At 62.1% G+C, this 27276-nt stretch overlaps 3 protein-coding genes across 5 annotated transcripts; all 3 read left to right on the plus strand.

The window, feature by feature from the left end:
* Nucleotides 1-19: 19 nt before the first annotated feature.
* Nucleotides 20-1314, plus strand: LOC141949682 (alpha-2Db adrenergic receptor-like). Its single transcript, XM_074883553.1, has one exon. The coding sequence runs from the start codon at nucleotides 140-142 to the stop codon at nucleotides 1250-1252; it is 1113 nt and encodes a 370-aa protein (XP_074739654.1). The 5' UTR covers nucleotides 20-139; the 3' UTR covers nucleotides 1253-1314.
* Nucleotides 1315-5053: 3739 nt separating this feature from the next.
* Nucleotides 5054-21012, plus strand: GRK6 (G protein-coupled receptor kinase 6). 2 transcript variants are annotated; one of them, XM_074883558.1, is made up of 16 exons: nucleotides 5054-5176; nucleotides 8398-8493; nucleotides 11193-11305; nucleotides 11623-11700; nucleotides 11959-12059; nucleotides 13346-13438; nucleotides 13754-13817; nucleotides 14459-14599; nucleotides 15290-15480; nucleotides 16257-16294; nucleotides 16435-16524; nucleotides 16616-16824; nucleotides 17105-17242; nucleotides 17486-17623; nucleotides 17784-17918; nucleotides 18720-21012. In XM_074883558.1, the coding sequence occupies exons 1-16, from the start codon at nucleotides 5125-5127 to the stop codon at nucleotides 18723-18725; spliced, it is 1683 nt and encodes a 560-aa protein (XP_074739659.1). In that variant the 5' UTR covers nucleotides 5054-5124; the 3' UTR covers nucleotides 18726-21012. The 2 variants fall into 2 exon arrangements, with proteins under 2 accessions (XP_074739659.1, XP_074739658.1); XM_074883557.1 differs by having other exon boundaries at nucleotides 19471-21012.
* A 2862-nt stretch (nucleotides 21013-23874) lies between these two features.
* On the plus strand, nucleotides 23875-27165 carry PRR7 (proline rich 7, synaptic). Of its 2 annotated transcripts, none has more exons than XM_074883559.1 (3): nucleotides 23875-24002; nucleotides 25740-26383; nucleotides 26521-27165. In XM_074883559.1, exons 2-3 carry the CDS (start codon nucleotides 26086-26088, stop codon nucleotides 26907-26909), a joined length of 687 nt encoding a protein of 228 aa, XP_074739660.1. In that variant the 5' UTR covers nucleotides 23875-24002; nucleotides 25740-26085; the 3' UTR covers nucleotides 26910-27165. The 2 variants fall into 2 exon arrangements, with proteins under 2 accessions (XP_074739660.1, XP_074739661.1); XM_074883560.1 differs by having other exon boundaries at nucleotides 23924-23991.
* The last annotated feature ends 111 nt before the right edge of the window (nucleotides 27166-27276 follow it).

Here is a 27276-nt window from a genome sequence, read left to right on the forward strand (position 1 = left end):
GCACAGCCGCTGCCCCGCGTGCCTGGCTGGGTGGCCACCGGGCCAGGACGACCTCCGCCTTGTCGCCGGACCACGTCAGTACAGGAGCAGTGGTGGCCGGGACGCCCCTCCCGGGACTCAGCGATGCCGGCACTGCACCATGAGATGCGGCGGGGCCGGTGAGCGGGGCGCACGGCGGGGGGCAGCCCCATGGGGCTTCATCTGCCTGAGGGGCCGGGCCAGCATGGAGCCAGCCAGTGCCCTCCCCAACACCTCCGGTAATGACAGCGGTGCCGGCAGCGCCCCACACTCGCCTGCAGCCACGGGGCTCATCTTGCTGGCCGCGCTGGCTGTCCTGTTGGCCACACTGGTGGGCAACACGCTGGTGGTGGTGGCCATCTCCACCAGCCGGGCTCTGCGGGCTCCGCAGAACCTCTTCCTGGTGTCCCTGGCCTCAGCGGACATCCTGGTGGCCGTCCTCGTCCTGCCCTTCTCACTGGCCAACGAGGTGATGGGCTACTGGTATTTTGGTGGCCTGTGGTGCAGCCTGTACCTGGCGCTGGATGTGCTGCTCTGCACAGCCTCCATCGGGCACCTCTGCGCCATCAGCCTCGACCGCTACTGGGCTGTCACCCGAGCGGCCCGGCTCAACCTGCGCCGCAGCCCCGGGCGGGTGAAGGGGATGATCGGGGCCGTCTGGGCAGCGGCGGCCCTGGTGGCACTGCCACCACTCCTGTGGGCCCAGCCAGGGGACCGGGAGTGCCAGCTGAGCCAGGAGACCTGGTACGTGCTGGCCTCCTGTGCCGCCTCCTTTTTCGCCCCTTGCCTCGTCATGGCTGCTGTCTACTGCCGCATCTACCACCTGACTGCCCGGCGGACGGCGACCCTCCTCGCCGCCCGCACCCCACGCCCTGCTGGCACCAGCAAGAAGGGGCCGGGGGTCGGGATGTCGGGCTGGCGGCGCCGGAGCCAGCACCAGAGCGTGTCACTGTGCCGGCAGCGGCTGGTGCGGGCACGGGAGCGGCGTTTCACCGTTGTGCTGGCTGTGGTGATGGGGGCCTTCGTGCTGTGCTGGTTCCCCTTCTTCTTCACCTACAGCCTGGGGGCGGTCTGTGGGGAGGGCTGCCGTGTCTCCAAGCCCCTCTTCAGCTTCTTCTTCTGGATCGGCTACTGCAACAGCAGCCTCAACCCCCTCATCTACACCCTCTTCAACCGGGACTTCCGCGCCGCCTTCCGCCGGCTCCTCACCATCCCCCACCGGCACCGCACCTAGGGCGCAGCCGGGACGCTGGGGATGTGGCCCCTGGCCCCACTCCCTCCTGGCAGCACCCAGCCCCACCACAGACCCCGGACTGCAGTGCTGGTGTGCATCTTGAGGTACTTTTGGAAATGCGGGGTTGAATAAAATGAGGCCAAAGCCTGTGCTCAGGGCTGGCGTCTGCCTCCTGGGAGCCCAGCAAGCAATACCTATCGCCGGCACTCGTTGTCACCCAGGTCACCCCACCTGTTCCCCTTGCAGCATGGGTGACCCGTTGGTGGTGACAACTCACCATGGCACCTCCTCTGCCTGCCCGTGACCCCCAGCATCCTCTTGCACAGGGAATGGACCCCACGGCTGCTCCATGGGGGGACAAAACCCCCCATGTGACAGTGTCACCAGCACCAGGCTGAGCTGGCCATGCCACTGCAGCATCCCAGTCTGAGCCCTGTGTCTCTCTGCTGGGGCTGTCACCTCTGGCTGCCCATCAACATGTAGCTGTGCCACGCCATGGGGGCTCTGTGGGGGCACATACATACCCCACAGTGGGGTACAAGGGGTGTGGGGCTGGGGTCGGACACCCCACATTCTGCTCAGAAGCTTCACCAGGATTTTGCTACAAAAAGGAAAGGAGGAATGACATGCCGGTGCCAGAAAGGCAGTCCTCCCTTGGGAGAGTGTGGGAGATGGGGCTGCGTGGGAACAAGCTGTGGCACAGCCTGAGGTGCGAGGGGCCACGGGGGCAACTGTAGGGTGAAGACCCAGGGGCAACCACATTCCCCCAGGGGCAGCAGCCACCCTGTGCCTGCCCTGCCCGGCTCCCCGCACTGCTCTGCACAGACACTCAGGGGTCAGGGGCTGCTCCACTTCTCCAGCTTTGCTGCTCAAAATAGAAAATCTCAAAACATCGGACTTTCACTTGGCTAAAAACAGCCGCGGCGCCTGGGAGCTGGAGCCCAAAGAACGCTGGCCTCCGCCAGCCCCTGCCGGGGTGGGTGCAGCTCGGCCGTGGGGTCCAAGGAGCTGGAAGGGATTGGGGTACTCACAGCAGTGAGGATGCCTGAGCCACCCCCTGTGTCCACTGGCCCCGTGCATGAAGGGTCATGGCATGAACTTTGGGACCAGCGGAGGCTCCTGGTGGAATCGTGCCGGGACGGGGGTGCAGCGCTGTCCCCCCCAGAGGCAGCCGGCCCCAGCGGTTGAAGCTGTGCTGGCACTGTCTGCGGAAGGAGCTGCCCTATCGCTGCTGCCTGGCTTCCCCTCCTGCGGCCGACTTTTGCCTTTTTGCAATTATACAGCATTTTGCTTCTAAAAATACCCAGGGAGATGAGGGCGCCTGATGCGGACTTGGCCAGGCCAGCCTGGTTGGGGAGAGAAGCTCTCCTCAAGGACCAGCCCCGTGGGCAGCATCCCAGGGCCCTGCAGTGCCCTGGCTAGTGTGCCCTGCCCTCATCCTTGCCCAGCGCTGCCCTCACCCTTGCCTGGCACCATGTGGGTCAACCAGGGGACCAGGCACCGTTCCTCCTCCTGGGCATGAGTGCACGGCTCCGGGATGCTGCAGGGCAGGAGGGGACAGGGACCAGCTGGACTGGGGGCACGTGGGGACCCCCCTGCTTGGGAAAGGAGTAACCAGCACCTCCAGCCTGTGCTGGCATCGGGGCAACATCCGAGCCCCTGAAGGGAGCTTCAGGCTGATGTCTGAAACTTCATATCCCAAGACATTACCAGGGTGCTGGGGTGCTCTGGGGAGAGCTCCCCCACCGAGCATCTCCTGCTGCATCGCCATCCACCATATCATCCTGCCTGCAGCAGACGGGTCAACCAGGTCGCTCTGTCTCTCCACAGCAGCCCTCTCCATTCCACGTTTGTACAAAGTCCATCTAATCAGCCACAGCGTGACCCTTATTCCTGCCCCGCTTCAAACTGCCATGACCCCAGTACTGCCGGGAAAGCATCTCCCCTCAAAGTGCTGATTATTCCTGCCCAACTGCGGCACCTGCACTCATCCGCCTGGAATTGCATCCTGCATTTTCAGGCTTTTTCTCCAATTTCTCAAGATTATTTTTAATTACGCCCCTGATAGGCTTGGGTTTGGAGCCCTCTCCCTCTCCAGCTACATCTCCTCCACAGAGCTAAAAAGCACAGTCCTGGTTACACCACCTGGGCTGCTCCAGCTCTGTCGGAGACACCAAGACCCCTCTGGACACTCGTGCTGCTCTGGCAGCACCCTGTGACCAATGACTCTTGCTGGTGGTGGGAATGGTGCTGCAAAGGCCAGATGGGAGGAGACAGAAAGTAGCAACCTAAGGGTTAGGCATGCAAATGCATGGAAACAAAGTCATTGCATTTGAAGCTCAAAATAAGCATGTGCCACCTTTAAAAGGAAAGAAGCTCTAAAAGAAGAAAGCTCACAGTCTGAGCTCATCCTTCGTGGCAGAGTGACACAGGAGATCACCTCCGAGGCAAAGCATCCTCCTCCTTGTTATCACTGTGGGTTTGTAACCAGAAGATGAGATGCCTGATCTCCAGTAGATGCTGAAGGGCACAGCAGACCACAGTCAGTACCGACTGCATGGGCAGTGAGTGCTTGGAATAATTTGTGTTATTATCAGTCTCGCTACAGTCTGAGGACATGAACCTCTTCCCTCCTGCTCACTAGCATGGCCCAGCTGAGCAGCACTTAGGGGTCCAGGCTGGTCCTCACCAGCAGGCTGCCATTGGCAGGGGCCAGTGGAGGGACCTGCCCATCACCACGTGCTCCTCCATGTCCTGGCCACCACCAACCTCACACCAGGGGCAGCCCCACTGCCACCAGCTGCCACACGCAAGGCAAGAAGGAGGCATCACCCGTGGGCTAGAGCCAAAGATAGGAGCCGTTGGAAGACAGAGGTGACACCCACACCCAAACACCAGAAGGAGCAGAAAGTGGGGCAGGCACAACTTGCTGATGGACATGAGGGTTAACGAGCAGTTTTACACAGAATCAGCAGGGAGCTGGGGTCAGCCCCAGCAGGAGGAGGCTGACCATGCTGCACCCCCCACTGCCAAGAGCGCTGGGGGATGAGGAAACCACAAACCTCCACGGCAGCAGTGACCAGGCACAGCAGCAGAGCTTGCGTCACCCGCCCCGTGACACTGGGATTGACCAACACCGGACATGGAGGTGCCTGGGAGTCTTTATTGAGGCCACTGCAAACACAGGCCCAAGCTGTGAAAAGAGGCCTGAAAAGAGGGGGGAAGGGCTGCCCTAAACACATAGCTGCTTCTAACAGGATACCTCAGCGAGGCCGCCTCCGCACACAACACACAAAGTCGACCCAAGCTCACTATGGAGCCCCCCCCTCCCAAGCACCCCCTTATAAACTGCAGCTCGGCCCCACCCCTACGGAACGCCCCTATCACGACCCGCTCTGCAGCAGAGTGGCAGCTCCCCACCCAATCAGATGCCGCAAAAGGCGGGTCTCTTCCTGTGGTGGGCGCCGTTGACGTTCGCCCAATCTGTTCCCGGAGCGGCGGCTGCGTCCCCTGAGTGACACCTCGTTCTCCAATCAGCATCCGCCCCCTCTTCCCGGCAGGGCTTCGCCAATGGCCTCCGAATGACGCGCGCTTCTCTCTCTCCGCCCCACCCGCCCACACCTCCGCCCGCCGCGGGGCCAACAGTAGGGCAGCGGCGCGGCGGAGGGGGCGAGGCTTCCTGGGAGCTCTGGACCAATAGAAACTCGGCGCGGGAGGAGCGTGGGCAGGCATTGGCGGGCTGTGCGCGGGTGGGCGGGGCGCGGCGGCGGTGGCGGCGGGGGGAGGTGGCGGCGGCGGTGGGTCGCGGGGCCGAACGGAGGGGAGCGGCGCAGCGCGGAGCCGGGCGGGAGGCGGCGGTGCCGCCCGGGCCCATGGAGCTGGAGAACATCGTCGCCAACACCGTCCTCCTCAAGGCCCGCGAAGGTGAGCGGCAGCGGCAGGCGGACGCCGGTGCCCGGAGCTGGGGCGGCGGGGTAGGCAGCCCGGCCGCGCAGCGAGCCCAGCGCCCGGGAGGTGCCGGCCGGCGGGTGGCCCGAGCTGTGAGCCCGCCGGGCCGCCTCCTAGAGCGGTGTCCGCTCCCGCGGGCTGCGGCCGGGCGAGCTGCAGGCTCCGGCGGGGTCTGTCCCTGGACCTCGGCCCCGGGCTGTCCCCCCGCGGGGGCTGGGGCCTTGGCTGCCCGCAGCGCTGCTGGCAGCGGGGAGGGAACGGCGCAGGCTGGGCACAGGCCGCCTCAAAGCGATCGGCTCTAACGAGCCCCGGCGTGGGGGGCTGCGCCTGGGAGCCGCTCAGCGCCCCGTGCTGTGCATCCCCCGGGGGGGGTGCCGAGCCCTCCCGCAGTGGGCTTGCTGCCTCTCCGTGTGGAAACCGCCCTGCAGCCCGCCTGCCTCCCGCCGGTGCTGGCAGCCTCCAGCCTTACCCCTTCCAGAGCTACTCTTGCTCCTCCTGGCAGAGGGGAAAAGCAGCTTTGGGAGAAAAAGTTGATTTCAGGCTGGTAAACTGTGACTTCCCATACAAGGGCCGATCCTGAAACTGTGATGGTGAGCCCCACCCATCCACCACCTTCACACCAACCCTGGCCTCTGGTCTGCTCAGCGCCAGGAGCTTTGCTGCGGGGCCACAAACCTCCTGCTCCTTCAGGGGTCACGGCTGAAGTGCAGGGCCTGGGTGTGGGATGCAGCCTGCCAGCAGCAGGGCTGTCCTGAAGGTCCAGGGGAGCTGTGCAGAGAAGCCTCAGGATGGCTTAGGGAGAGAGCTGGGAAGTCTGTCACACAGGAGCCTGGTCCTTTGCAGAGATGATTTGATTCAGCCAGCTGTCGGGGAGTTCATTAGATCACGTAAAGTGGTGGGGAAGTACAGTCCCTCCTGGCCCACAGTGTGCAGCTGGCCAGACCAAGTCATCCTGGAGCCTGCAGAGCCCACTGAAATCCAGTTAGAGGTCTTTGGAGATTAGGTTTGTGGGAGCAAAGAGCAACGAAATTAAATTTACATTGGCAGAAACATTTCTGAGCTGCTTGAAAATCAGGCTTAGTGTAGGTACTTCAGGCACAGTGACTGTGGTAGACCATGACATTATGTTCATAATGGCAAGGTTTGGTGCAAAACCAAATCCAGACAAAACTGAACAGTGGCATTTGGGACTTGAAAACACAAGGCCCTGCTTCACACAGAGTGAGTGACCAGGAGACTGGCTCCTGTTGTGCCTTCGATAGAGCAGAGTTTGGGTGCCGGTGCAGAGCGAGGTGTCAGACAGCTGCTGCGGTGCCTTTCAGCAGACAACGGGCAGAGTGGCTGCCAGCAGATACGATCCACCAGCACACTCGTGCTGGACGGTTCCTGGCCAGTGAGAGCCGTGGGCGGCCGTGTTGCCTGTCCACAGCTCTCCCACCCGTGGCTGATTGGCCACGGTGGCCACTGGGGTGAGCTCTGGCAGCCTGTGTGACAGGACAGAGCTGCTTTGCTAGCCAAGTCTGGCAGCACCGGCTGCTTTGCTCCAGCCCGGCCTTTTTGGGAACCTCCTGGTCTGGTGTGGGAGTGCAGGGCTGAGATCACCCTGGATGTGCTGCGGGGGCTGCTGGCAGCCATCTTCATCTGCTGCCATAGGATGACCATGCTCTGTGTTTCCTTCAAACTCTTCTCAGAGGGTTTGGCCCAGGTAAAGCGAAGGATCCTTCCCCTGTTGTCCTTGACTGCTGGCCTCTGGCAGAGGGACAACAGACCAGCTTTGAGCTATCACCAAGCCCTGAAGCTCTCTGGGCAGAGGTGACCCACCTCTTTCCCCATCCCCAAAATGGGGGTGCTGGGTGGTTGGTGTGCAGGAGGTAAGTTCCCTGCTGGGCTGTTTGCTGCGGTTCCAGGAGGGCGGGGGAGAACCCAGCATGAAGGGTGTTGGAGCCTCCTTTCAAAGCAAACAACTTGAGGAAATGCAAACTGCCAGTCCTCGTCCTCTGGGTACTGTGGGGCACTGCTGTGCCTTTCCTTGAGCACTCTTGGGGTGAGGATGACTTGTCCTCCTGTGCCCTCACTTAGTTGCCCCTGTCTTTTTCATTGCCACAAGCAGTGGCTGACAAGAAGGTGTCTGTGCTGCTGGTTTCTTCCACCCCTGTTTATCCTTGAGTCACTTCCTTCCTGAGTTTGTACAATCGTGCAGCCCAGCCGCTGGTGCAGGGCAGATGTAGCGCAGCGACCCACAGCGTGCCAGGGGCTCGGACCTGGGGCTGGCCTGCAGAAGGCCGGCTGTGATGGCCCCATCCCACCTGCCTGTCCAACCAAGGCCTCCTGCGGTGTGGGGAGCTGGGTGCCTGGGGACTGTGTCTAGGATTGGGGGATGAATTGCATCCACAGTGGAGGAAAGTGTTATGAAAGTGTTTCTCAAGAGCTGATAAATGATGTTCAACCACCCCTGATTTCAGAAAGCTGTGCCTTTGGCCCAACTCCGCAGGGTGGTTTAATGTATTTCCAAAGGGAGGTGGGAGATTGTGTGTTTGTTGGCACCAAGCTGGGGGAAGGCAATCCCTGGAGGCTGGCTGATCCCAGCAGTCAGGCATACTACAAGTATTTCAGTACTTGGTGCTTGCTATGATGTAAATTTTTCGGTCTATCTAGAAGCTTTCCCACCCTGTCCTACAGCACTGGGCACTTACTCCAGCAAATGAAGTTGAAATAATATCTGATTCTTGGATCTTGCTTTTCTGAGGCTGGTTTATCTCTGGAGAAAGGTGGGAGTGTCCCCACTTCACAGGTGGGAAACTGAAGTGATGAGCCCCAGGCAATGCAGTGAGTTGTCTGTGGAGCCAGGATTAGAGCAGGAATTCCTGTCTCCCAGCTTCACGTCCTCCCTGTGAGAGCCCCTCCCTGGAGTAAGCAATCAGTCTGGAATGAGTAGGTGGCATGAACATCGTGGTTACTACAGCAGGAAGAGCTCCATGCCGGGCAAGGCTTGGCCTTGAGAGGTGATGAGTTATGCAGAGGTCCTGAGGACAGGCCTGGGTGCCAAGAACTCTTGTGCAGGCATAGAGTGACCTGTGGCTGTAGGTGCTCCTGCCCTGATTCTCCCATCTTAAATGTGAGTTAACTGAGATGTCCAAGTGAAAGGTCTTCATGTTCTTGACGGTGACTTTGTTCATCCCATTATGTGTGTCCTGCAGGTGGTGGCGGAAACCGGAAAGGCAAGAGTAAGAAATGGCGCCAGATGCTGCAGTTCCCCCACATCAGCCTCTGTGAGGATCTTCGACAAACCCTCGGTGAGACGCGGTGGCTGGCGGGAGCTGAGCAGCACCCGGGTTCCGCTGTGGAGTGGGGCCGGTGGGAGCATGTGGGGGTGTTGTGCACCCAAAATTGAGTTGTGCGAGGGTCAGGGATGTATAATGGGACACGTGTCGGCCAAAGCCTGTCCAGGATCACTCAGAGCTCGGGCTGCAGGGTAGAAAAACAATGGGTAGATAAGTCACAGCTGCGTGATGCTCACCAGATGATGCCTGTTGATGTACCCACACACCTTCTAGACTGTGATGAGCTTCACTAGAGATATGCCACCTTCTCTGTGCAAACAGACTTGCTCGGTGTTGCAGAGTTTCAGAGCATCACTCTAGGGTGCCTTTACATAAATAACAAAGGTCCCACTAACGTCCTCTAGACTCCCTGTCTGGGATTCAGTCCTACTCTGCAGACCTCGGCTTCTAACACTAATGCAGCAGCTTTTCTCAAGCAAAACTGGGTTCTTGCTGTGTGGTACGGATAAGAATTGTACAGTTGGGCAGGGCTTGGCCTGTCATTTTAATACTGCACTTTGTACTCTTCGTGGTTTTAATGTTGTTTGTGCAGCAGGCTTGGTCCTGAGATCATGTGAAATTGTTTTGGGGCATGAAGGGTGGGAATGCTCTGCTTCCTGGGAAGGGGAGAGCTTGTTTAAGCTGTCACTCCGGATTCAGCTGCCAGCTGGAGAACGGCACAGCACTGGCCTTGTTTCAGAGCAGGTGTCACTGCACTGAGTGGATTTGGGAGGTTTCTGCAGCTCCAGTCCCCAGTTCTACCCTGCCCAGGTTTTCTAGGTCCTGACAGCCCCAAGGAGAGGAGTGACTCCCTTTGAGGGCACATGGGACTGTAGCACTTGGATTAACTGTACCTCCATCATCCACACCTTAACCTCCAAGCTCACAACAGCCTGGTTCTGCTGCCGTACACGCCATGCACCACCTCCTGGAGCTAGCTTCACTGCCAAGTGTAGTCAGATGGGGAGTCTATCCTTGGTTTTGCTGCAGGCTGCCTCTCTGGAGCAAGTTCTGGGTACCAAACACAGCTCTGTCACAGGCTGTCCTTGCAGCTTCCATCTTGGCCATCCCAACCACTGTCTGCTTCTCTGACTTGTGTGTCCTCAGCAGAGGTTTCCCTCAGCTGATGCCCATCCTCTGCTTGCAGCTGCCCTTCCTGTGGGTGTCATGACATGTTTTCCAGCACTGAACTTCACCTTTGTTGTGCTGCCTGTTTGCTGGTGCTGAGTGCTGGTGGTCTGCCTGTCTCTGCCATTCACAGGCTGGGACAGTGACCTTGTGACGCTTTGGGAGGCAAGTCCCTTCCAGCTGCTGGCTGTCACCACCCATGTCCCCACTTGCCCTTGGGGAGGCATGTGAGAAGTGCTTCTGGCCCAGGTGGCAGCCGCCTTGCTTGGTTTCCCCATGGGAAAGATGACCCCATTCCTTGTGTTTGGGTCACTCTTTGGCTGGAATGGTTTTGTTTTCTCCTTGCAGCCTGCTTAGAAAGGCATTTCTTTCCTATTCCAGAGGCTTAGCAGGACCGTGGGCATGGTGGGCTGGTTGCCCACTGCAGAATTAAGCTTTGTGTGCCTTGACCACAGGGAGCAACCTTGCGTGAGCCTGGGCAGCAGCCAGGACAGCCAAAAGCTTCTGATTTCGCTGGCAGCAAACTCTCGCCCTCCCCAGCTGAAGGGAACTCCTTCCCCTGCAGACACAAGGAAACCGGCCGGTGCAGCGGAGCTGGCGAGGCAGCCTCCTCCCCCACCGCAGCCTGGCCATCTCTGAGCTCTCATGCACCCTCGGGAAGCCACAGCTTCCTCGGGAGAAACTGCTGCGCAGGGAGGGGAAGGCCGGCAGTACCCAGCGCCAGGGAGTGTGGGGAGATCCCCTGCGAGCCTGTGGATGGCTGCACATCTGCACCCCGGGCAGCCCACAGCCTCAGTGGCAATGGCTGTGACAGAAATCTGTTCTGGCCCACAGTCAGACAGCGTCTTACGAATGGAAGGGGAGGGAAAAAAGCAGAGAACTGGTAGTCAAAAGGGTTTGTGCTTGGGCTGCCAGACTTCAGAGAGGGTAAAGAGGAATCAGCAGGGAAGCTGAGCTCTGGAGGGCAGTAAGAGTTGACATACAAGCAAGCGGCTGTCCCATGGATTAGGGGGGTCTAATTGCAGTGTGCAGCATTAACGGAACATCTGTGGAAATGGTGCCTCCCATTTTGAGTCTGCTGCTTCCAGCAGGGCCTTTGGGAATACGAGTGGTTTGTAAGAGTCATCAGAGCAACTCTTGGCCTGGAAGATCTGCCTTGAAATAAACTCAGTGTGTCCCTCATGTTCCAGGGAAAGTTGTATGTCTGGAGTAGTCAGTCAGTCTCTGGGGAGAGGATCGAGAAGAGAGCCTCCAGGCAAGCAGGAGTCACAAAGGTCCCTTGCTAAAAACAAGAGGGGCGGGCTGTACAGAACAGCAAGTCACACCTCTTTCAGGGAAGATCTTCCATAGGGAACGTAAAAGCTCAGTCATGCCTCTTGTCCCCGCTGGGTGCATTTCACTCTCCTGGGAGTCTCAGGCTGGTGGGACCTGTGAGCAGCCAGCTGACGAGTCGCAAGCCCCTCCACCGCTGCCTGTGGCCAGGGCAGTGGGCTGTGCCTGCTCCTTTGGGGGCTGGCAGTGAGTGATCTTCTCCACATTTGCAGAGCGGGACTACAACAGCCTGTGTGAGAAGCAGCCCATCGGGCACATGCTCTTTCGGCAGTTCTGCGAGACACGACCTGAGCTGTCACGCTGTGTCAAGTTCCTGGATGCCGTGGTAAGCGCAAAGCCCATTGGGCTTTGTTGGGGGAGGCAGGGATGTTCTTGGTGCCCTGGGCATGGATCAGTTGGCCCTGAGTGCTCCGGCAGTTGCCAGGTACTTCTGGGCACGTAGGGTTTTCCTGAAGGAAAAACCTGTGAGTTGCAGTTTCTCCAAGATATGGCCTTTGCTTAGGGACCTGTTTGCTGGAGATCTGGTTTTCCAGGAAAACATGGGAAACCTTGGGCAGAGGGTGTTGCTGCTCTGCAGCAGTTCGTAGTAGCAAGGCTCAGTTCCTGGCTGGACCTGCTCCTCACACTGTTTGCTCTGTGCAGGCAGGGTACGAAGTGGCTCCAGATGAGAAGCGGAAGGAATGCGGGCAGCACCTGATTGAAAAGTACTTGAAGCCAAATGTGAGTAAGAGGGTTGTGTTTGCTGCCTGCAACGGTAGAGCAGTTGGAAAGCTGACAGCTGTCGTCACCTGTGTCCTACCACAGCGAACGTGCTGGGCAGGACGGTGCGGGCAGAGTACAGAGACACCCCACCACCTCACAAGTGACTATTACTGCTTTTCCCACTGGCCCTAAAGCAGATGGGCACCTGTGTGTGTTCCTGTGGGCTTCTTCCTGGGAGTCTGCTCCCTATGTCTGACTCCATCCCTTTGTCCCCAGAGTGAGGACCATGTGCCTGAAGTCCCCTCACAGCTGGTGGATGCCTGTTGTGAGAGGCTGGAGCAGGAACCTTCCAAGGAGCTCTTCAAGGAATCCACTAAGTAAGTTGGAGGGCTGGGACCTGCCTTCAGATCACACCACAGCACGGGGTGGATGCTGCAGCTAACTCACCTTGTCCCTCATGATCCCTTCCTCTGGGAGAGCGAGGGCTGGTGCTAAGACTGGGGCCTGGGGAGTTTTGGGCTAGTGGTTTGCAGCACAGCTACAGGAAAGAAAATGCAAAGAGCTCCTATGGGATCTGGAAGCCACAAGTTGCTGCAGAAACCTCCGTCACTCCTCTCAGTCTGCCATGGGTCTGAGTTGCTGTTTGGGAAGAGCCCGTTTCCACAAGCATCTGGCCACGCTGTTCCTAGTCTTGTGCCTGGATCTCGTAGGCAGCCATAGCATGGAGCTGGCAGCTGCAGTCCCGGTGCCAGCTGTCCTCTCCCGCTGGCTGCAGATGTGGCCATTGTGGTTAGGTTACGCTGGCTGTTGCCGCAGGGATCTAAGGTCACTTCTGTTCCCATCGCAGAAGCAGTGGCTGAGGTCCTGGCTCTGGGTGCAAAGCGGAAGCTCTTAGGCAAACCAGGCCTACGGCCTCCACCCCTCCCTGAACAGTAGCTGGAGCACGTTGCCTAATTGAGTGCAGGGCTGTGGCAATGGGCTTGCTGCAGTCTTCTGGGGAGCATTAGCTCTGTGTGTGGTAACTAGTGTCGCTGTCTGAATGCAGAGCCTCCGGGCTGGGCCCTGCCTGCTCTTGGCAAGCTCTGAAAGGGGAAGAGCGCGTCCGCTTCTTGATGCATGTCTCCAGTCTAGACACTATGTCTAAGGCTCTTTACTCCGCTGGGCAGCCCTGGCACCGGTCTCCAAGGCAGTTAGCTCTCTCGAGCAGGATCCCCTGTGGCCTTTTGTGCTGGATATTCATCTGAAACTGAACAACTCAGCGCCTGGTGTTGAACATTCCTAGCAGCTTTCGGCAGCTGATTACAGCCTTATGCACGCATTTGCCCTGTGAGCAGAGGGGCAATTGCAAAGAGTCCCGTCATCCCCCTTTGTCCCACAGCCCGGGTTGGTGCTGAGAGGCCACAATTAGCAGTGCCAGCCCTGTCCCAGGGTGCTGTGTTTGTCACAGTGGTACCTCCAACGCACCTTCCTTTTGCATCAGGCTTAGCATGGAGGGGGTCTTTCTGGGCCAGGGCTACGTGGGTGATTCAGCACCAGGCTGGGTGAAGGGATGGCAAAGTAAACAGGCTCTTGGGGCTGCTCACCTCCTTTTTCCTTGGACCCTGGCTTTTTTCTATGGCTGTGATCAGCTCTCAGGAACCTTGCTGGCTCTGCTCTCTCCTAGGCTTATCCACGACTACCTGAGTGTGGCTCCCTTTGCTGACTACCTCGACAGCTTGTACTTCAACCGCTTCTTGCAGTGGAAATGGCTGGAACGGTAACGCTCCCCGGCATCACTGGGAGACCTGCACCCTCCTCGCACAGGCTGCCTGAGGGGTCCCTTGGGCTCCTTCCCATGCTGGGCCCTGGCAGGAGCCAAGGGCCTGGCCTTTGTCTGCTCTTGCTCTTCAGGGCCCCTTATTGGCACCATCAGCAGCCCCAGCCTTGCTTGCCTCGCAGGGAAGCAAGGTCTGCTTGAGCAGGGGTTTTGGGGTGAGCCACAGTCTCACAGGCCGGGCCATGGGGGTGGTTTGGGCTTCAGCCCCTGCTCTCTCCCTGCTCCCATCTCACTCCAGTTTTCTTTCCTTCACAGGCAGCCAGTGACCAAAAACACTTTCCGCCAGTACCGTGTACTGGGCAAGGGCGGTTTTGGGGAGGTGAGTGACCACCATGTCCTCTGCATTCGGGGTACTCAGCAGCCACCGTTGCCTGCTGCCAGATGCAAACCTGGGTTGGCCATCAGGGTGCCACAAGCTGCTCCAGCACCTGGAGGCAGGTGCTGCTGGCTGGGTGGGCTGTGGGGGCTCTGCGCTGGACAGTGCTGTGATCTGGCAGTTCCCCTCTGAGGGGCAGGAGATCCCCTCTGGCCAGGCACTGAGGTGTGGGAGGTGTTATGCAGGGTAGGTAGCGTGTGCCCTGCGCTGCATACTGCCGCCTGGGCAGAGTCAGGTCAGTTCCCTGTGTCTTGGCAGGGGAAACTGCACTCCTGAAAACTGCCCTGTCAGGCTTCCTTCTGTTTCTGCAGTGGCCTTCTGCCTTCCCAGGCACCAGCCATGGTGTTGCTACAGGTGGCAGGGGCATTGCTGCAGTTCTCTGCTGCTAATCCGTGACATCTGGAGATGTCACTGCTCCCTGTGTCTTTGACAATGGGCTTCTCACTAACCTCAGAGTGAGGTGGGGACAGGGACATCTTTGCCTTCCCATGACTCTTCCTGAGAGCAGAACCTAGACACACATACACCCACCCCGACCCTGGAAATGACAGTGCTGAGGGTGCTGAGACTTGTCTCCTCTCCAGGTTTGTGCCTGCCAAGTGCGTGCCACAGGGAAGATGTATGCCTGCAAGAAGCTGGAGAAGAAACGGATCAAAAAGCGGAAGGGAGAGGCCATGGCCCTGAATGAGAAACAGATCCTGGAAAAAGTGAACAGTAGGTTTGTAGTAAGTACATAGGAATTGCTCTCACTTTGCAGTGTTTGATTCTTCCTCCAGCCAGCTGGCCCAGCACCTCTGTGCTCCTCACCTGGCATGGAGAGGCAGGAGCAGGCCCTGCCCATGGGGTAGGGTCCTGGTGGCTGCAGATCTGTCACAAAGCTGGGGTCTGAAGGACCTCCTACTGCCTCCACAAGATGCTGTGAATGCCCCCAGAGTCAGGCCCAAACACTTGCCTGGTCTCATAGGCACCTTCTTAACCTCTGAAGCACAAGAAAGCAGCGAGAACTGTCTCTCCAGACAGCCAAGTGGGCAGATACCTAGCCTTGAGCTGTGTGGTGAGGAGCTCTCTCCATGGGTGCACTAAGGTGTGGACAGCCTGAAACCTCCCCTTATGGAGGATTCATCAGATGCTGCCCCAAAGTTGCTGTTGGGTGTTCCTTGTCCTGGAGGGGAGCAGTTCTGGCTCAGGGAAATAGTGTCCTCCCTGTCTGAAGAAGGCTGGGGGGTGTGCAGGGGCTGCTGGGCACTTCCATGTCCTCCCTGGGTTTGTACAGTTCCCCCTCTGCCTCCTCTGCTGGCAGACACCCAGCCCTGCTGCCCATGAGCTGCTGCTTGGGTGACAAAGTGCCCATCAGAGTGTGCACACTTCCCTCTTCCAGCTGTGTCTCCTAACAGCCTTTCTGCCCTGAATTGCAGGTGAGCTTAGCCTATGCATATGAAACTAAAGATGCTCTCTGCCTAGTGCTGACCCTCATGAATGGAGGGGACCTCAAGTTCCATATCTACCACATGGGAGAGGCTGGCTTCGAGGAGCCCCGGGCAGCTTTCTATGCTGCTGAGATCTGCTGTGGCCTCGAGGACTTGCACCAGGAGAGGATAGTGTACAGGTGCGCGCTGCCTGGCCCTTGCTGGGAGACCGTATGGGCTGCAGAAGCAAGAGGGTTCCCGCTGCTCTTACTAGCCCAGCTGGGTCTGCCCGCTCAAGAAAATAAGCTCAGGCTTGAAAGCAGCATGGAGTTGGGTGAGGGGATCAGGAACAGAAAATTGATCTCATGGGAGAGATGGGAGAGCTTGTCTTCCTCGAGCTGGTAAATGATGGCCAAGAACAGGATGTGATCGTGCTGTGAATGCCTCGGGGCAGGCACTTGGGTGCTTAACTCCCCGGGCAGTATTGACACTAGAACAAAGGAGGGTACACTTCCCCTATAGAGAGCTGGGCAGAAGGGAGAACAAGCTGATTGTATAACTGTACTTGCGTGATGCAGCGTTGGGGATAGCATGCCTAAACATGGGGGCCAGAAGGTCCCTTCTAGTCCTACCCCATGCGTTGCCCTGGGGCAGGGTAAGCAGAAAAAGCCTCTGCTCCTTCTCTTGCATGGCCTGCCCCATAGTGAGTTCTGCACCTGCAAAGAGGGAATCAGCCACAGGCTCACCGCTTCCTTGCAGAGGGTGGAAGGTTGTCATGTCCTGCCTCTCTGCCTGGGAGGGGAGAGCTTGCAGGGCTAACCGCAGGACAGAGGGTGAGGGGAAGGTTATCTGTGTGCTGGAGACAGGGACATTGCATCCCTCTGCTGCTTCTCTGTGACTTCTTGAGATGTTGCTGTTGCTTGTGTCCTTTGGTTTGACAATAGACTTCTTGCTAATCCAGTCTCTTCCTTCCCAGGGACCTGAAGCCAGAGAACATATTGCTGGATGACCACGGTGAGTCCAGGGTCAAGAGGAGCCCTGGGCCTGAGTCCTTCTCTCTTCCTCTGCTTGAACCAGGGTTGCTCTGTGTTCTTGGCAGCTTCCAACGTTGTCCCTTGACCTTATCCTGCTAACTTACCCTCTCCTCTGTGCAGGTCACATCCGTATCTCAGACCTGGGGCTAGCTGTGCACGTGCCAGAGGGCCAAACAATCAAGGGCCGGGTGGGGACAGTTGGCTACATGGGTAAGTGGCCCTGGTTTAATCAAAAAGTGGTCTCTGACTGCACACATGCTCTCCCTGCCCTCACACATCCCTCACCCCTGCTCCTGTGTAGCTCCCGAGGTGGTGAAGAATGAGCGTTACACATTTAGCCCAGACTGGTGGGCTCTGGGCTGCCTGGTGTACGAGATGATCGAGGGACAGTCCCCCTTCCAACAGCGCAAGAAGAAGATCAAGCGGGAGGAGGTGGAGCGGTTGGTGAAGGAAGTGCAGGAGGAGTACTCGGAGAAGTTCTCACCCTGTGCCCGCTCCCTCTGCACCATGGTACGAGTGTGCATCCCTGTCCCTTTGCTCCCACTGCCTCTTTGCAGGCAGCAGGAGAACATCGAGGCTGTTCCCTGTACGGGTGCTGGTGGCAGCCAGGTTCCCTTGTCTCTGATAAGGCAGTGCAGGAGGGTCCAGAATGCCTCAATTCCTCTCTCTCCCAGCTGCCTCACAGGCCCCTGCAGTCCCTAGTGACATACTGCAGGAGCCCAGCCGGCCTCGGGGCTGCTCCTGCCCGAAGCACCTTCCACCCAGGGCACTGATTTCCTTTGTGTCGCAGCTCCTGTGCAAAGACCCTCTCGAGCGCCTGGGGTGCCGAGGAGCTGGGGCAAAGGAAGTGAAGGAGCACCCTCTCTTCAAGCACCTCAACTTCAGGAGGCTGGAAGCAGGCATGCTGGACCCTCCCTTCAAGCCAGATGTAAGTGCCTGTCTGTATCCTGACCGCTTCAGTCAGTGGTGCTTTCAAGGGAAGCAAGACTGGTTCACCTGAGGAGATGGGGCCAGTCCCCTTCCCTCTTATTTCTGCAGCCTGTCAGAACTGGGGTCAAGCAAGCTCTGGGCTGCAGGGAGAGGGGGCCTGAGCTTGGCCATGAGCCACGATTGTTTAAGGTGGTGGCATCATCGTGGAGCCTGGCATTAGAGCAATCTTCGTGCTGTTTAGCCCCAGGCCATCTACTGCAAGGATGTTCTGGACATCGAGCAGTTCTCCACCGTGAAAGGGGTGGAGCTGGAGCCCACGGACAATGACTTCTACCAGAAGTTTGCTACGGGAAGCGTGCCCATTCCTTGGCAGAATGAGGTAGGTTTGCAGGACAGGTCTCTGCTCCCGCTTGTGCCCACCATGGCCATGTGCAGTGTCCTGCAGGGTTTGTGCTGTCCCTGCTGCTCTTGTGCTCTGCTGAGCCCTCGGTGATGGGCTTTGTGTGGCAGTTGCTGCAGCCATCTTTGTCCTCTTCCAGATGATCGAGACTGAGTGTTTTAAGGAGCTGAATGTCTTTAGCACAGACGGCACGGTGCCCCCAGACCTAGACTGGAAAGGGCAGCCTTCTCCACAGCCCAAAAAAGGGTTACTCCAGCGCTTATTCAGCAGACAGGTAAGAGTGTTTGCCCAGCGTTTCCTCCCCAGCAAGTTCTCTAGCAGCACTGAGCCTGCTCCTGTCTGTGCCAGGCAGACCTGGCAGGGAGGTGGGCATGAGGGGGAAGCAAGCAGATTCTTCCCCTGTGCTGGGTGGCCAGAGCCCAGGGGTCTCAGGGGGAGCCACGCAAGGCTGCAGGGAGCCAGCCCTCGCCTGGCTGGCACTCCCTGTGCTGGAGGAGTCAAGGGGGCTGGGATGGAATGTCCTGGCTAAACGTGCTGCAGTCACACAGGGAGAGGGATGTCACTGAAGGCACTAAAATAGCAAGTCTGCACCTTTCCTACATGAATAATACCATCCCTGAAGGAGACCTTGCTCTTGGAATAGGCTCCTGTGCTCCCCAGAGCATTTCTGCCAGACCTTGAGCAGACAGAGAGCAGTGCTTTCGAGGGATGAGGAGAACGGAAACGTCTTGCAGCTGCTGTGGGCTTGCTTGCCTGCCTGTCTCCTCTGCCCAGAACAGTCTTTGCCTTCTTTCCAGGACTGGCAAAGTCTGGGCTGTTGTCTCTCAACAGCTGCTTGCAGCTGTGGGACTCAAGCGTGGTTGGCTCGGGACCCACTCTCAGCCACCCAGTGCTGACTCCTGCTTCCCCGAAGAGCTCCCGGTTGTGCTTCACTGTTCAGTGGGCTGCCCTAGCCAGAGCCAGCTCTGGGCTGGGATACCCAGCCTTTCCCAAGGCAGGCAGGACCTGCCGGAGGATGGGCGGCTGCCTGTAGCAGGGGTTGAGCTGTGATTTGCCACATGTTTTCTCTTTCCAGAGGTGAGCAGTCTCTCCTGGCTGCTCTGCTCAGGGAAATACCCGGTGGCCCACGGACATGGCAAGATCTGGGAAAGAGGAGTGTTGTCCTTCAGTGCCTAACCCTTTCCCCCAGCAGAGCACAAGCTGCTTGTTGTTCTAACTGCCCCCGAGCCACTAATCCCGCTTCCCTGCTCTCACTGCCTTTGTGGGGGAGGCCTCGCCCTCAGCTTGAGCCAAAGCTGCCCCTGCACCGCCACTGCTGGGAGCTCTGCTCCCAGGCGGCTGTGGGAAGTTTCCTTCACTCCTCTCTCCGGATGTCCGGGACACACGGAAGGATTGAGAAACCATGAAGGGTTTGGCATTGCCCCATGCTCAGACTCCCATTCCAGCAAAAAGGGCTTCAGCTGCTTCTGTGGCTGGCTGAGCCCTGAGCGGGGCAGATTGTGTGTGCTGGCACTGAGCTGTCTCCCTGGGTGGCTGTAGTCCACGGAGCCCATCTTCCTCCCAGCTTCTGAGCTAGTCAGCTGTGTGCTCACCAGTCTGTCTGCCAGGAGCTGAACCCCCAGATGCAGCTTGACTGTTTCTCTGCAGACTGGGGGTCCCCTCCAGTCTGTTGCCTCCATGTAGCTCTCCCACACGCAGGCTGGGGGGGAAGCCTGGCCTTTCCCTGCCAGAGGGCATCTGTAGGCTGGGTTGTGTGACCGTGCTCACCCTCTGCTTGCTGTGCTCCTCTCTCTCCCTCCTCCCTCTCCTTGCCCTTCTGACTTCAGGACTGTTGTGGAAACTGCAGCGACAGTGAGGAAGAGCCCACCCGGCTGTAGAGCACTGCTTGTTCTCCAGCCCCTGGGACCCCCTTGCCTCTCCGGGTGCCCAGCAGAACAACAGCTCAGCCTGAAGGACAAGGTAGCAGCGGCCCCGCAAGGTGGATTGGTTTACAGCTTTACACATCTTTATTTGAAGACGGTGAGGATGGCTCCAGGGCTGGCAGCAGCACACAGCTTGGGCTGAGGTGCATGGGCAAGCCCTTGTCCTCAAGACAGACCTGGATGCTTCTGAATCTGCCGCTTGGGATTGTGCTGCTGCTGCCTGCTGGCTGCCGCTGCCCTCCTGGGCCCAGGGTGGGAGGGAGGGATTGCACCGGTGTGGGCCAAGGCCAGGCTGGAGCAGCTCTGCTGACACATTCCACGGTGCCGAAGCAGCACTGCAGGTTTGATGTATATTTATATGTTGGTCTGTACATATCACATGTTGGTTTTTAATCTCTAGGTGGGGGCCTGCACTGCCCCCACCCTGTCACAGGCACAAATGTCCTCCTATGGGGGGAGCGACGGTCCCAGCTTTGTACCAGGGAGTCCTGGGCAGAGGCCTTCTGTGCCTTGAGGTGTCTAAAGCCTCTTTCCTGGACCTTTCTGGCCGCGCTGAGGCGTCCCTGGCTCCAGCGGAGTCCATTGCTCAGCCCTGAGGCACAGGAAACTGCTGTGCCAAAGCGTCTACCATTGCATCCTGGCAGCAGAGTGTCACTGCCTCATCCTTGCTTCCCTGTCTGCCGGAGCCTGCTTCCTCCTGCCTCGTCTCGCACATGCTGCCAGCTCCGGGGAGCTGATCCCAGCCCCTTCTCCAGACCGCCGGCAGGCTGCCTGCGGCACAGCGGGACACGGCTGCTCCCATGGCGCCTGCTCAGAAGGTACCTGCTGCTGTCCAAAGGGTCGGTCTGATCCCTGGTGTGATGCAGGATGGCCCCAGCGTGGTTCCACCAGCTCTGGACCAGCCATCTGTGCATGCTGGGGGTGCTGCAGTCCCCAGGCCCAGCTCGGTGTCGAAGGAGCAGACATGCAAGGGACCCTGCTTTCGGGGAGCAAGGCCATGGTGAAGGGGATGTCCCTTCCTAGGGTCATGCTGTGAGCTGTGACCCAAGAGGGAACGGGGCTGGGACCAGCCTGCCTGCCGCACCAGCGTGGTGTGTGTCCCCAGGGGTCCTGGGGAGCCAGTGCGGCTCCGGTGCCCAAGGGAAGGAGTGGAGGGCCTGGAGCCCTGTGTGTCCCTGGGGAGCAGCGTGGGGCTCAGCACCCCCCCCCCCCAGGTCTGCCTGTCCTGTCCCCTCTCGTGCACACTCATATCCCAGCTGTGTCCCAAGCAATAATTCGTCTGTGTGTGTATGTATGCACGCGCACGTGTGTGTGCTGCTGCCTCATGCTCGTTCTGAGCCAGGCCCCCCGGGGGGGCTGAGCACCTACTTGGACCTGTGGTATCATTTGCTTGCCTTGCACTAAAGTTGAAGAGTATTTAAATTTTTAACCTTTTGTTAAACGTGAGATTTGCCGTGCCTTGTATTGCTGTCGTGTGAAGGGGGCCTGCTCTGGGCTGTACAGTGGTGGCTGTAAGGAGGAGAGGAGCAGGGACCCCCATTCCTAGGCTGCCCCAGGCTCTGCTGGTGCTCCTGTCCTGCAGGGAGGGGCTGGGGCTGCCCTCCAAGGCTGATGCTGAGCCCCAGGGACTGAGGCTGGCCCTCAGTGGCTTCTGCTGGGTGGTTTGGGTTGGTGTAGGGGCATGACCGGTACAAGGCCTTGTGCTGTTGGGGTGCTCATGTCTGCTATGGTCCCTTCAGGGGCATGTCCCTCTGTTCCACTCTGCCCTCAGCACAGCCCCTCCTGGGCTGTCACGGGTGTGCTCTGGGGCTGGGGGCAGAGTCCTGCTCCCCTCCTGGGAGCTGTGCATCGGGGTGGGGGGGGGTGGAATCGTGCAGAGATGCCAGGGCGAAGCGCTGCCTCTGTAGCCCAGGGGACAGTCCCTAAAGTGGGGACACAGTGTGAGCAGGGTTAGGGTCACAACCGTCGCCACGGGGGGCAGCCTGGTCAGGGTGGATGCAGGGTGGGTTTGGGGTCCAGGGCCGGCGGCAGCCTCGTGCGCAGCGCGGGGGGGCCACACACAGCTGCACAGGGATGAGAATAGCAAGTGCGGCTGAGTAGCTAGGGAACAGTTGCTATGGGAGCGGGCCGAGGAGGAGTTCTCACACTCAGAGGGGGCATCTTGGGGTAAAATCCAGGAATTTTCTGCAGCCGTGTAAGGAAGGAAGGCAGAGTGGGGGGATGGGGACTGCCTGGGGATTGCTGCTTCCACCGCACTGGCCAGGGATGCTGGTGCCGCCCTGCCGGCACTTCCTGGGCTGTGGCACCCTGGCACCGAGGTCCTGGGGTCACCAACGTGTTAGGGATGTCTGTCACAGGGTCAGCGTGGCTCTACGGGCAGGGCTGGGTTGTGGGCAGCCCGTGGCTGAGCCGTGAGCAGGGCATGGAAGGGGCTCTGCCTGTCCCCAGCTCCCCCCTGCCCAGCTGCCTCGCAGCCCCAGCCTTTGGGGGGGGCCTCATCCCCCTCCCTGCCCTTACTGGGGGGAGCAGCATGTGGGTGTAGGGGTGCTGGTGTACAGCTGGAGCTGGAACGGGCAGGTCTGGGCCCCACAGCCAGGGCAGGTCCTGGGTGAGCTCTTGGTGGGTCCAGGGGTGCTGGGGGGTCCTGGGCGCTGCCCCGAGCCGTGGGGCTGTGGCGGCAGCACCAGCACACGATTTTCAGGGGTGAAGGATGCTCTCAGCTGTTGCCTGGGCAACGGCTCCTCCTCCAGCCCACCATGTGGCTCGGGGAGCGCTCCCCCGCCTGCCTCCCCCCGCCGCCGTGGGGAAGGGGAAGGCAGCTCCCGGCCCCCGGCGCTGGCGGGGCCGGAGGCCTGGGCTCCCCCCGCCCGCCCTCGCCCTGGCCTGACGATGCCCACGGGCCCTGCCGTGGCCCCCACCTCTGCGTTACCCACATCCCGAGGGAGCACCCAAACCCCCCTGCATGGCCGCAGCCCCCTGCCCACCCTGGGTGCTGCTCAGGCACCCCCACAACCGCCAAGCCGGCACTGCCGGGCTGCTACGGCCGCGCTGTGAGGTCCGATCGCGGGAGACGAGTTCCAGCAAGGTGAGTCGGGGCCGGGGGAGCCGTGGCCACCACGGCCCTGCTCCCAGCGAGGTGGCGGGGCTGACCGGCAGCCGGGTCCGCTCTGCCCGGCCCTTGGCGGGAGCGGGCTGCCGGTGGCCGGTTTCCCTGGGATGGAGGGAGGAAGTCCTTCCGGCCGGGCCCCGGCAGAACAATGCGCCGTGTGTGCGGCCGCAGCGGGCGCCCTCCGCCCTGCCCACGGAGAGGAAGCGGCGACGAGGTCACGGCCCGCGTGGGGCTCCCCCGCTGGACGCCCACACCCCGTCGTCACCCCACTCGGCCTCGGGGCCCTGGCAGCGAGCGGGCACGGCTCTGCCCTGTAACCCCGCTCCCCTGCTCCTGGCACAGCCCCAGGGTGCAGCGGGGGGAGAGCGGGTGCTCTCGTCCCCGGTGTGGGTGCAAGCCCAAGGGGTCGGGGGGGGGGGGGGGGGGCATGGTGGTGTCCCATGGGGACCACAACCACTGGCCTAGGGCACAGCAGACAAACAGCTGGTGACGTCCCCCCCTGACAGCAAAGGGCTGGGGGAGCCCTGACGCAGGGGGCCAAGTGCTCAGGCCAGGCTGACAAGGGATCTGCTCAGGGGCAAGAGCAGCCCCCCAAGGTGTAGGGTGCCCCCAGGGCAGTCCTCTGTGTCCCCCCCGCCACCTCTGACCCTTGCTGTCCTCGGGGCCAGGCTGGCACCCCGGCCCAGCACAGCCATGGGTCCCACTGCCGCACCCCAGGGGCTGTTAAGGTCCCGTTAGCGGCTGAGCTGCCGTGGCCCCCGGAGGAGGCTGCGACTGGCACCGGGGGCATGGGGGCTGGCACCCTCTCGCCACCCCCTGGGCAAGTGCATGACCACCGGATGGGGGGAGCCCGCGGCACCGCCCCACGGGGCATCGCGGGGCCGCCACCCCAACCGGACCGTGGGGCCGTGACCCGGGGATCCCCAGCCCCCACCCCCGGGGATGCCACGGCCCTCACGCCACCGGCAGCCCGCGGCCGTTCCCCGGGGCGGGGCGGGAGGAGGGGGGGGATTCCCGTGGCGACGCCCCGTTCTCCGGTAGCCCCAGTTCGGCGGCGGGTCCCGGGGCGGGGGTGCGGGGGGGCCCCGCCGGCTCCCGGGTCCCTCCCCGAGCCGAGGGCGGGGCGGAGCGGCGGGGCGGGAGCCCGGGCGGGGCGGCGCGCGGCGGCGGCGCGGGAGCGCTCACCGGAGACAAAGGCAGCGCCGGGAGGCGGCGGCGGTGCCGCGCACCGGGCGCGCACCGGGCTCCCCCCCCTCCCCGCCCCGCCGCTGCCGCCGCCACCCTATGGAGCCGCCGCCGCCCGCCGCCTGAGCCACGTGCGCCGCCGGTAACGGGAGCCGCGGAGGGAGCGGGCGCGGCGCCTCCGCCTGTTGCGTGGCGCGGAGGCGGCGGGACCGGGGCGGGGGCGCGCGGGGCCGCCGGCAACCGGGGGCCGGGGTGGAGGCGCGCGGCGCGGACCGGGGCGCGCGCGCGCCGCCGGGGGAGGAGAAGGAGGAGGAGGAGGCGGAGGAGGAGGAGGAGGGGGCTGCCGCGCCCGGCACCGGGAGCGGGGAGGTCCCCGCCGGGGTGTCCCCCTCCCGCCGGAGGCACCGGGCGGGGATGCGATGCGGGCAGCGGGGCCCAGGCCGCGGCCGGGGGCAGCGGGACGGCCCGGGGGTACCGGCGGGGCCCGGCTCGGCGGCTGCTCCCAGCCGGGCGGCGGGTCCGTTCCCCGCCCAGCGTGGGTGTCTCCCAGCCCGGCCCCGCGCCTCCCCCCGCCCGCACGTCCCCGGCTGCAAACGCCCCCGGGCGCCGCCAGCCAGCCCTGCCCCGGTTCCCGGTTTCCCCCCGGCCGTTACCCCGGTGCTCGTCCCATGGCCCTCCCCGCACGGTGCCCCCCCCCTCCCCGGGGATGCCCAGGCTGCCGGCGGGGATCCTGTTGCAGGCGGGGCCGGCGAGCTCAGCCTGCACCGAGCTGCCCTTTGCCGGGCGGCGGTGACGGCTTGGGGCGCCCCAGGAAGGGGCACCCCCTCCCCAGAGACCCCCATCCCGACGCTGCCCCTGCCCCCGCTTTTGTCTGCGCGACGGAGCGGCCCCGGCTGCCCGCCGGAGCGTGGCCCGGGCTCCCGGCCCCTTCCTCCCCCCATCCCTCCTTCCTTCCGGCTGGGCTCGGCCCTCCGGCCCCGCTGCCCCGCCAGTCCCCTCGGCACCCGGTGGCCCTGCCGTGGTCCCCTCGCCGGCAGCGCGGCCCTGCCCGGGACCCCGCGCCCCTTCGCCGAGTGGAGGCACATGGGAGCGATGGTGCCTCCGTGGTCACCCTGCCCTCGGCCGCTGCCGCTCCGGCACTCGCCCTCCTTCCCTCTGGCGAGCCCTCTTCTCCCACACCACCACAATAATCCTCCTGACGGGTGCTTACATGCCTGCCTGCAAGCACCCATGGGTGCTGCTCCCCCCTCACTGATGTGCACGGCCCCCCCCTGGCACGCACTATCCCTGTGTTCAGCTGGATGTGACCCCGCTGTCACCCAGCCTAAAGGCAGGGACCTGGCAGGGGTGACAGTTCCCATCGCCACCACCTGCATTGCCGTGCCGAGGTGCCACCATTCCCTGCGTCTCCCCGGTGGCTGCGAGGCCAGCGATGGCCGCGCTGCACGTGCTCCTGCGAGCGCCACGTGCCGCAGGCAGCCGCCGGCTCCGCGCGTCCCTCCTCTCCCCCCCCACGGGGCACCCTGCGGTGGGATGGTGCGGGGGGGCCGAGCTGCCTGGGCTCTACAGCTGATTTGGGGTGCGCTGGGTGGGCAGCAGTGGGGGGGGTGCCAGCGGATGCTCCGCGATGTTGAAGGTGTCGATGCCACAGGGCCGCAGCATCCATCTCCCACCCTGGGGTGCCCGGCAGCGCCGTGACAGGGTGCTGGGGGTGGGGGGGTGCGGGTTTGCAGCCGTGGGTGCGACGGCGGGGGCGCGCGTGGGGCCATGCACGGCTCCCCGCCAGCTGCGGGCGCCGCTGCGCATGTGGAGCGAGTCGCCATAGGAACGGGGCGGCCGCGTCCCCGCCACGCTCACGCTCGCGTCTGTCTCGTTGCAGGGCCCCCACCCCAGCGGCCCCCTCCCAGCGATGGGCAGCGGGACCCCGCCGGCCCCGTCCCCCCGCCGCCCGCCCTGCCGACCCCCTGCCCCGCCGCCCGCCCAGCGCACCCAGGCCTGACCCACCCGCTCCAGCCCCCCCCCCCGGCTCCATGGCGAGGACGGACCCCTGACAGCGGGCGCCCCGTGGGCCTGAGGAAACGCCGCCGGGCACGACCCGGGGAGATGCCCTCGGCGGCCCTGACAGCATCGGGTCCTGCCCTGGCCCTGCCGCCGCCCTGAGCATCCCGTCCCCCACCCCGAGGGCAGGGAGAGGCAGGGGCCTCCCCCCGGGGCCGGCAGCCAAGATGGTGATGTCCCAGGGCACCTACACCTTCCTCACCTGCTTCGCGGGCTTCTGGCTCATCTGGGGGCTCATCGTGCTGCTGTGCTGCTTCTGCAGCTACCTGCGGCGGCGGGTGAAGCGGCAGCAGGAGGAGCGGCTGCGGGAGCAGAGCCTGCGCGCGCTGGAGCTGGAGCCGCTGCACTACGAGGGTTACGGGGGCAGCCCCCCCGGCATCGCCATTCCCCACCGCCTCCGCCTCGAGCCCCACCATCATCACCCCCACCACATCCCGCCCCCCCGGCCCTGGAGCTGCCGGCACGGTAAGGAGCAGGGAGGGGCTCTCTGCATCCCCGGAGCGTGTGTGCCACCCCCTTTCTTGGGAGGGGGGGATACGGCCCAAGAGCCGGGGTGCAGCGCTGATGGCAACGGGGGTCCGGGGGGGGGTTTTGCCTTGCAGAGTCGGACCTGTCAAAGCCGCCGTGCTACGAAGAGGCGCTGCTGATGGCGGAGCCCCCCCCGCCGTACAGCGAGGTGCTGATGGACACGCGGGGGCTCTACCGCAAAATCAACGCCCCTTTCCTGAGCCACGAGCGGCTGGAGAAGCAGGAGCAGCCCCCCAGCTACAAACCCCTTTTCCTGGACGCCGGCTACGGTTCGGCGCTGCACCTGCCCCGCTCGGCCAGCCCCGGCCCTGCCTGCCCGGACCTCTACCTGCAGGCAGAGTGCTCCCCCCGCATGTTTCCCAGCTGGACGGACTCGGAGCTCAGCAGCAGGGACACCTACGAGCCGGGACCCTGGCACCTCCCGGTCTCCATGCCCCTCTTCGGCAGGACTACCGCTGTCTAACGGCGGCCCCGGGGGACCCCCGGACCTCACCGCCGGTACCTCTCCGGCACCGGGGTGAGGGGGGTGGTTTCGGTTGCCCGCGTCACCCCGGGGACGCCCGCCCCGGCGCGGGCCATCGCCGCCGGTGCGGAAGGGGCTGGTTCCCCGTCTGGCCCCTGCCGGCCCCCCCATGGCCGGGGGCGCTGGGGACCCGGACTCTGCTCTGTTTCTTAAATTTTTTGTTTGTTACAGTTTGAGAATAAAAGTTTGTGGCTCAGGTTCGCCTCCCAGCGGGCTGGCGTCATGGGAACTCCCCCCGAGGTGGCGGCAGGACCCCCCTCCCCAGCCCCTGGCCTCCCTGGCCCCCCCTCAGCAGGCTGCAGCCCCT

Source organism: Strix uralensis, chromosome 14 (assembly GCF_047716275.1).
Source record: "Strix uralensis isolate ZFMK-TIS-50842 chromosome 14, bStrUra1, whole genome shotgun sequence".
Lineage (NCBI taxonomy): Eukaryota > Metazoa > Chordata > Aves > Strigiformes > Strigidae > Strix > Strix uralensis.

Excerpts from the sequence above, each read along its gene's own strand:
- GRK6 (XM_074883557.1), top strand. The coding sequence starts at position 5,125 with ATGGAGCTGGAGAACATCGTCGCCAACACCGTCCTCCTCAAGGCCCGC. Across the intron at positions 11,701-11,958 it reads AAAAGTACTTGAAGCCAAAT|AGTGAGGACCATGTGCCTGA; the intron begins GTGAGTAAGAGG and ends CTTTGTCCCCAG. Across the intron at positions 16,825-17,104 it reads CCCGCTCCCTCTGCACCATG|CTCCTGTGCAAAGACCCTCT; the intron begins GTACGAGTGTGC and ends TTTGTGTCGCAG.
- LOC141949682 (XM_074883553.1), top strand. The coding sequence starts at position 140 with ATGAGATGCGGCGGGGCCGGTGAGCGGGGCGCACGGCGGGGGGCAGCC.
- PRR7 (XM_074883559.1), top strand. The coding sequence starts at position 26,086 with ATGGTGATGTCCCAGGGCACCTACACCTTCCTCACCTGCTTCGCGGGC. Across the intron at positions 26,384-26,520 it reads GCCCTGGAGCTGCCGGCACG|AGTCGGACCTGTCAAAGCCG; the intron begins GTAAGGAGCAGG and ends TTTGCCTTGCAG.